At 45.6% G+C, this 8,607-nt stretch overlaps 1 protein-coding gene across 1 annotated transcript in view; it reads right to left on the bottom strand.

Moving 5' to 3' along the window:
* Positions 1-947: 947 nt before the first annotated feature.
* The window catches only part of PNPLA4 (patatin like phospholipase domain containing 4), a 42,853-nt gene continuing 35,193 nt past the window's right edge, over positions 948-8,607 (bottom strand). Inside the window, exons 6-7 of the mRNA XM_068962948.1 lie at positions 3,253-3,405; positions 948-1,079 (exon numbers count right to left, since the gene is read on the bottom strand). Of these exons, the coding sequence (XP_068819049.1) occupies positions 948-1,079; positions 3,253-3,405 (285 nt within the window). The remainder of the gene's footprint in view (positions 1,080-3,252; positions 3,406-8,607) is intronic.

The raw sequence follows: 8,607 nt of genomic DNA, 5'->3' as shown, positions 1-8,607 counted from the left end.
AAGGGACAGTTAGGGAGTGTGGGATGGACATGTCCACGCTGTGTATGCATGCATGCTCAGTCACTGCCGTGTCTGACCTCTTTGAGACCTTATGGACTAGCCCGCCAGACTCCTCTGTCCATGGGATTCTCCAGGCAAGAATACTGGAGTGGGTTGCCATTCCCTCCTCCAGGGGATCTTCCCGACTCAGAAACTGAAGCCGGGTCTCCTGCTTTGAAGGCAGATTCTTTACTGTCTGAGGCACCAGGGGTGTTGATTCAGTGGGATATGACTCAGCCATCAAAACGAAGAAATTAATGCCATCTGTAGCACCACGGATGGACCGAGAGATTGTCACACCAAGTGAAGTGAAGCAGAGAATGAGAAATATTGTATGGCATCCCTTACATGCAAAATCTAAAAAGAAATGATACAAACGAACTTATTTACAAAACAGAAATAGACTCACAGACTTAGTGAATGAACTTATGATTGCCTATATACACTGGTATATTTCAAATGAATAACCAACAAGGACCTGCTGTCCAGCACAGAGAACTCTGCTCAATACTCTGTAATAGCCTTATGGTTCCCAGGGGGAAGGATGGGGAAGGGATAGCTAGAGAGTTTGGGATGGACGTGGACACACTGCTGTATTTAACATGGAGAACCAGCAAGGACCTGCTGTCCAGCACAGGGAACTCTGCTCAATGTCATGTGCCAGCCTGGATGGGAGGGGAGTTTGGGGGAGAATGGATCCATGTCCATGTATGGCTGAGTCCCTTTGCTGTCCACTTGAAACCATCACAACGTTGTAAATTGGCTATACCTCAAAACAAAATTTTTAAAAGATGCAAGCATTATAAAAACTCATAATAAAATTGATAGTGATGATAGGCTTTTATAAAAGGATTTAATTAGAAACCTCCCTGAAGAACTGTGTTCTCCATTAACAAGTTGTAAGCGTCCTACTCAAACCAACTTTCTTTAAGTAAAAACCTGCTGGCGTCATCGAAGCCCCGTTGATAGAGCGATTCCATTGTCCTCCTGCTTGGTGGGAAGAGGGCCCGGTTGAGTCTCACCAAGTTTGCCACCGACAGCTAGAACAGAAAGACACACGGGCACCGTAGGACACAACAGGGCTGGTCAATCAACCTTCTGTAAGCAAAGCCTGCTTGTTATACATACTATTAGCAATGCAAAAAAATATATATATATCAGTAGGAAGAAAATCATCTTAAAATGTGAACTGCAGGGCTTTCCAGTCAGTATAAACAAAATAATCTTAAAATCTGAACTGCGGGCTTTGCTGATGGCTTGGTGGTAAAGAATCTGGCTGCCAGTGCGGTGGATGCAAGTTGGATCCCTGGTCCCGGAAGAGCCCACACATCTCAGGGCAGCTAAGGCTGTGCACCATGATTATTAAACCTGCGCCTGAGAGCCTGGGAGCTGCAGCTTCTGAGTTCACGTGCTACCACTACTGAAGCCCGTATGCCCGAGAGCCTGTACTCTGCAACTCGAGAAGCCGCTGCAGTGAGAAGCCTGCTCTCTGCAACTCGAGAAAAGCCCTCATGGCAACTAAGCCCCAGCATACTCCCCACCCCCCAATACAAAACAAAACACAGAACTCCACACGTAGACTGCAAGAGGGTTTCTCAGCCTGGGTACCACTGACGTTTGGGGCCAGATGCTTCTCTGTGGGGGCGTCTGTCCTGCGCACTGTAGGATGCTGACAACATCCCTGAGCTCTATCCCTAGATGCCAGTACATGTTCCCGACTTAGCCAGTGTCTCCTGCATATAATGGGTTTCCCTGGTGGCTCCAAAGGTAAAGAATCTTCCTGTCAATGCAGGAGCCACAGGCCCGATCCCTGGGTGGGGAAGATGCCCTGGAGGAGGGCATGGCAACTCACTCCAGCATTCTTGCCTGGAGAACTCCGCGGACAGAGGCTACAGTCCATCGGGTCACCAAGAGTCAGACACCACTGAGCAACTAACGCTTTCACTTTCGGGGGCTACAGTCCATGGGGTTGCAAAGAGTCGGATGTGACTTAGCACGCACGCGCCTGTATATAATATCACTCCCTGTTGAGAACTAATTTTTGACTAGATTGAGGGAATCAACATTTTTGCCATTTCCTTCCTCACCTACCTCCCTGACCAGGGATCCAAGCCATACCCCCTGCTTTAGAAGTCTTAACCACTGGACTACCAAGGAAGTCCCCTCAGTACAGTTGTGAATGAGATCATTTAATTGTTTTAAAAGGTGGCAATGATAACTACGTAAAAACATTAGCAGAAAACTTAGGGCCCTACCAGGAAGGAAACGGCAACCCACTCCAGAATTCTTGCCTGGAGAATCTCATGGACCGTGGAGCCTGGCGGGCTATAGTCCATGGTGTCGCAAGAGTCGAGTCCATGGGGTCGCAAGAGTCGGACACGACTTAGCAACTAAACCACCACCACCACCAGGGAGGTAGCATCCCACATTCCATGTGGCAAAAAAACCCAGAATATAAACAACAGGAGCAATATTATAACAAATTCAAAAAAGACTCTTAAAAAAATTAATGGTCCACATTAAAAAAAAAAATCTTAAAAAAAAATAAAATTGCACTTCCCTGGTGGTCCAGTGGTTCACACTGCCTTCCAGTGCAGGGGACACAGGTTTCAATCTCTATGGGGGGAACTAAGGGTCCCACATGCCACAGGGGACCCAAGCACCTCAACTACTGAGCCCAAGCACCTCAACTACTGAGCCCAAGTGCCACAACCACAGAGTCCATGCACTCTGGAATTGGGCTCTCCAGCCACAACTAGAGAATCTGTGAGCTCTAGCGACCTCTCGCTGAAACAAGGAGCCTGCCCACCACAACTAAGATCTAATGCAGACAACCAGTAAGTAAATAAGTCTTTAAAAAAAATAAATAAATAAAACTGCATTGAAAACTTGCCAAGTATGCTGACCTGAAAAATAAATGAAGAAATGGGAAATGTCCCACAGAGACAGTTCAACAATAGTAAAAAAAAAAAAAAAAGACTGCACACTCACAGTCTATAGGTACCTAGGTCCACACGCATGACATATGTTGTGACTCATATAAAATATGGCAAAAACCACTACGATATTGTAAAGTAATTAGCCTCCAATTAAAATAAGTAAATTAAAACAGAATATGCATGCAAATCTGTACATACGATGGAGCTGCCAAGTGTGGGAAGCATGTGGAGAGTTTCAGGGGGTCTGTGACGGTCGGGGAACATCAGGACTCACCAGTACTTCCTGGTTGGTGACGCTAAGGTAGAAATGCAGCCGCCCTTTATCCTGTGGGGAGACATCCAGTCGCCCACTGAACGGGGAGATGGTCACTGTGCGGCCGACCGGCAGGATTGGCAGGCTGTTGGTGAAGCTTCCGTCCACCCACTTCTGCGGAGAGAATGGCCCCGGTCAGCACGTGGAGACTGCATCCCTCCCACGTGAAGACAGTGAGCGTGGACTTCCCCGAGATGACACCATCCTTCTGAGAATCCGAGCCTTGGGGATGAACGCCCTTGAGTTACCATTGATGAGGACCAGCTGGATCGGATTTGTTTTTGAAGCGAAACAAATCTCTGTATGCATATCATTAACCCACAGGATTCCGCGGTGGCTCCACAGTAAAGAACCTGCCTGCAATGTGTTCAGTCCCTGGGTGGGGAAGATCCACTGGAGAAGGGCATGGAAGCCCACTCCAGGATTCTTGCCTGGACAATCCCATGGACAGAGGAGCCTTCTGTGCTACAATTTCTAGAGTCACAAAGAGTCGGACATGACTGAGCACAGAACACACACACACAGGCTTTATGCATATAGTAAGAAGTTTGGGTTTATAGTAAGAAATTATAGTAAGAAATCCATGGGTTTCCCTGGTGGTCAGCTGCCTGCCAGTGCAGGAGACCTGGGTTTGATTCCTGGGTCAGGAAGATCCCCTGGAGAAGGGAATGGCAACCTGCTCCAGTATTCTTGCCTGGAGAACCCCATGGACAGAGCAGCCCGGTAGGTTCTCAGTCCATGGGATTGCAAGAGTCAGACACGACTTAGTGACTAAACCAAACCAAGAAGTTTGGACGGAATCAGGAAATCTTTCCAGTTGTTTTAAAAGCTTTAAGTACATTACTTAAGACCTTATTATTATTTTTTTAACTGATGATGGCACATGCATAAGAAGCCACATGTAACGAGCTTGGGATTTGTCATCTAATCAGGATGCAAAGCCAAGTTGACTCTGACACTGAGCAGACCATCCCCCATAATGGGAGGCTTCATTTTTAACTTCAGAACTGCAAATTGGCATTGTCTATAGCCAAGTGAAAAGTAAATAAATAAAGGACCATCAGAAACACTTTCATCTCCAAAGTGACTCCTGAGTACATAGGGCTTCAAGGCTTGAAAATTCCGGGCGGGGTGGAAGGGCGAGAGAGGGGTATGAAGTGTTCAACAGGAGCCTTGTTCAGAAGAGAGTCTGTGCTTTCAGACCTCAGCCCAAAGGAAAGAGAGGGAGAGACACAACGGCAGGACCGAGGACCGTCCACAGGCTTCTGCACACCTGGACACTGAGGGAAGGCTGAAGAAGCACAAAGGCGGAATTCCTCATGGTGTTTCAAGTGAAAAAGACTTCCAATCTGTCCTTGAGCCCCAGAATCAGCTCGAACAATAAATACACAGACACACAAAACTGGAGTTCAAATGCTCCAAGCTATATCCAGATTGGAAATATCCTGCCGTGGATGTGGGAATACAAAGCTAAAAACTGTGGAGAACACCATGTCACTCACCCAGAGTCAGACATCCTGGAGTGTGAAGTCAAGTGGGCCTTAGGAAGCATCACTGTGAACAAAGCTGGTGGAGGTGACGAAATTTCAGCTGAGCTATTTCAAATCCTACAAGATGATGCTGTTCAAGTGCTGCACTCAATATGTCAGCCAATTTGAGTTGGAAAACTCAGCAGTGGCCAGAGGACCAGAAAAGGTCCAGCCTCCTCCCAATTCCCAAGAAGGGTAGTACTCAAGTATGTGCTAACCACTGGACAACTGCACTCATCTCCCATACTAGCAGGATCATGCTTAAAATCTTGCATGCTAGGCTTCAGGGTCACCGAGAACTTCCAGATGTGCAAGCTGCATTCAGAAAAGGCAGAGGAACTGCAAACCAAACTGCCAACATTCACTGGATCCTGGAGAAAGCAAGGGAATTCTGGAAAATATCTACTTCCGCTTCCTGCTTCACTGATTTATACTAAAGGCTTTGACCAAAGCCTTTCCAAAAACTGTGGAAAATTCGTAAAGACATGGGAATACCAGACCACTTTACCTGTCTCTGGAGAAACCTGTATGCCAGTCAAGAGGCAACAGTTAGACTCAGATGCAACAACTGACTGGCTAAAAAGAGGCTAAAAGGAGGCTGTAAACTGTCACCTAGCTTATTTACCCAATACGCAGAGCGTATCACACAAAATGCCAGGCTGGATGAATCCCAAGCTGGAATCAAGACCGTCAGAAGAAATATAAACGACTTCCAACATGCAGGTGATACCTCCCTAATGGCAGAAAGTGAAGAAGAACCAAAGAGCCTCTTGATGAAAGTGAAAAAGGAGAGTGAAAAAGCTGAAATGAAACTCAACATTCAGAAAACTAGGATCATGGCAACCAGTCCCATCACTTCATGGCAAAGAGATGGGGAAACAGTGAAAGCACTGACAGATTTTATTTTCTTGGGCTGCAAAATCACTGCTGAAGCTGAAGCTTCAATCCTTTGGCCTCCTGATGTGAAGAACCCACTCACTGGGAAAGACCGTGATGCTGGGAAAGATTGAGGGTGGGAGGAGAAGGGGGTGAGAGAGGATGAGATGGGTGGATGGCATCATGGACCCAATGGACATGAGTCTGAGCAAATTCTGGGAGACACTGGAGGACAGAGGAGCCTGGCACGCTGCACTCCATGGGGACACAAACAGTAGGACACAACTTGTCGACTGAACAACAGCAACCTCACAAAATAGTCTATTTTGGAGGAAAAAAAGCAAGGAGGTAAGGACTGAGAAACAGGTTAGCATAAAGCGTCCTTAACTGAGTTAAAGACCTTCATTCACCTTTTCTCAGATGTCTTTCTTTCTTTCAAACTGCTTTTCTTACCTGTTTCGATTTCTAGAGCAGGTGACTAAATGATAGGTATTGTTTACAAAGGCCTTGGCCAGCAACCACCTCCCCTCAGAGGAAATAAAAGTAAGTAAATAGAAAGTGAAAATGTGCTGAAAATCTCTGGTTGAGGGAACTGCATTTTGTTGTAGGAAAAAAAAATAAGTGGATTCAATTAAAAGGAACCCGACCTGCGTAATCTGCTTACCATCTTTATTTTTTTAAAGAACAAAACACATTTATGTAAGTATTTATTATATACGCACATTTATATATGCTTGTGTACGTATAAATATGGATACACACACACAAGACTATACAAATACTGTCTAAAAAAGACAGATTTGTATTAAGAAGGCCCCCACATTGTGAAGGAACTAGTCTATTTGAGCAGCCTCCGGGAGACAGTGGAGGGCAGAAGAACCTGGCGTGCTGCAGTGCATGGGGTCGAAAAGAGTTGGACACGACTGAGCGAATGATCGTCAACAACAAATACACTTCAATAAAAATGAATTTATTTTAAAATAGAAGGTCCCAGATATCTGGTTCTGTGCCTTACAGTCCTGGAGGTTTTTTTTTTTTTTTTCCTTCTCTTCCCTCATTGCTTTGGATTTAGACACCAAATTCTGGAATAAGATAATACCTAGAAAGAGAGAGAGAAAGAACACCTTCCAAAATTACCTTTCATACCCTCAGTAGAATATCTCACCAATGAAACAAAAATTCAGAGGTTTCATCAAGGGAAGTAAAAAAATATGCACCAAGTGCCATATAACTTAACTGACAGCTCCCTTGTTTTATTCAACTGAAAGAAAAGAAGGGCAATCTGGCTCGTTAATGTGCAAAGTGTTCTAATTTACCATGGGGCTAATGAGTGCCGCTTAAGGGAATTGAAAGTCTTTTTTCCAAATTTTGTTCACTCTTGTTAGCTTATTCTGATTGGATAAAGAGTCAGGGAAACAAACAGCTTATCAAGCGGCTTGATTAAATTTTCAGCGTTACTCACTACTCTAACCATAACCCCAGCAGCTCAGATGTTGTAAATACAGTCCATCTTTGTCCTGATTCATGCTCTCATGAACTATATCACTCCCAGAACCACACACACACACACACACACACAGCCCACCCCACCCTCAGGCATGCTAATGCAAGCAAAATTTCTGGAAACAACAATAACATTACTAAATGCAAATACCTTATATCTCATGTGCTATAGATAGATTGATGCTTTTGAACTGTGATTGTTGGAGAAGACTCTTGAGAGTCCCTTGGACAGCAAGGAGTTCCAAGCAGTCCATCCTAAAGGAAATCAGTCCTGAATATTCATTGGAAGGACTGAGGCTGAAGCTGAAACCAATACTTTGGCCACCTGATGCAAAGAGCTGACTCTTTTGAAAAGACTCTGATGCTAGGAAAGATTGAAGGTGAGAGGAGAAGGGGATGACAGAGGATGAGATGGTTGGATGGCATCACTGGCTCAATGGACATGAGTTTGGGTAAACTCCAGGAGTTGGTGATGGACAGGGAGGCCTGGCGTGCTGTAGTCCATCGGGTCACAAAGAACTGGACACGACCGAGCGACGGAACTGAACTGAACTGACTGATGGATAAATTAAAACTCTACATTCCCTATGCTGCTGGCCATGAATTATCTGGCTGTTTGCAACATATTCCTCAAAATCATTCCCACTTCGTGGGCAGCATTCCATAAGCTGCCGTGACACCGAAGATTCCAAACTCTTGCTGATGGCTCTTCCCAGGAGAGTTTTGCCCTGAGTTTCTTAGTTTCAGATTACAGCACCTTCATTCACCAAATGAAATGGTAGGCCAAATAAAGTTAAAAAGAAAATTATTCCAGGAGAAAAACAAACCCGGAGGGGCGGTCGTCTGTCAGCACACGCCAAGCCGTGTCTCACATGTGATGCCTTGAGGCTTCACACCAGGCTCGTGACCTCCAGCGGCTCACGTCATATAATTGAAGGCGAAGACTGTAAAGCTTAAGGCTGTCCCCAGTACCAAAAGCGCTCACATCTTCCTGCAGCAAGCCCTTTCAGAACACGCCATGCGTGCCTGGATATATGTTCCACACTGCGAGAAGCTCATATGTTCCACACTGTGAGAAGCTCATGCTAGAGCCTCGAGGCAGGGCTGGACTTGCTCTGCAAACAGTTTTGCCAGAAAGAGAAAGACAAATACCATAGGATAACATTTATATGTGGAACATAAAATCTGACGCAAATGAACTTGTCAACAAAGCAGAAACAGAGCCACAGAGAACTGTCAAGGGGGAGGGGCAGAGGGAGGGAGTGGGGCAGGAACGGGCTAGAAGCTTGGGGTTAGCAGAGTACACATAGGATGCATAAACAAAAGGTCTTGCTGCACAGCACACGGAGCTGCATCCAGTCTCCTGGGATAAACCATAATGGAAAAGAATATGGAAAAGAAGGTCTGT

This window comes from Capricornis sumatraensis, chromosome X (genome assembly GCF_032405125.1).
Source record: "Capricornis sumatraensis isolate serow.1 chromosome X, serow.2, whole genome shotgun sequence".
NCBI classification, from domain to species: Eukaryota; Metazoa; Chordata; class Mammalia; order Artiodactyla; family Bovidae; genus Capricornis; species Capricornis sumatraensis.
Note: the sequence above shows the minus strand (reverse complement) of the source record. Positions and strands in the feature narration are given on the sequence as shown.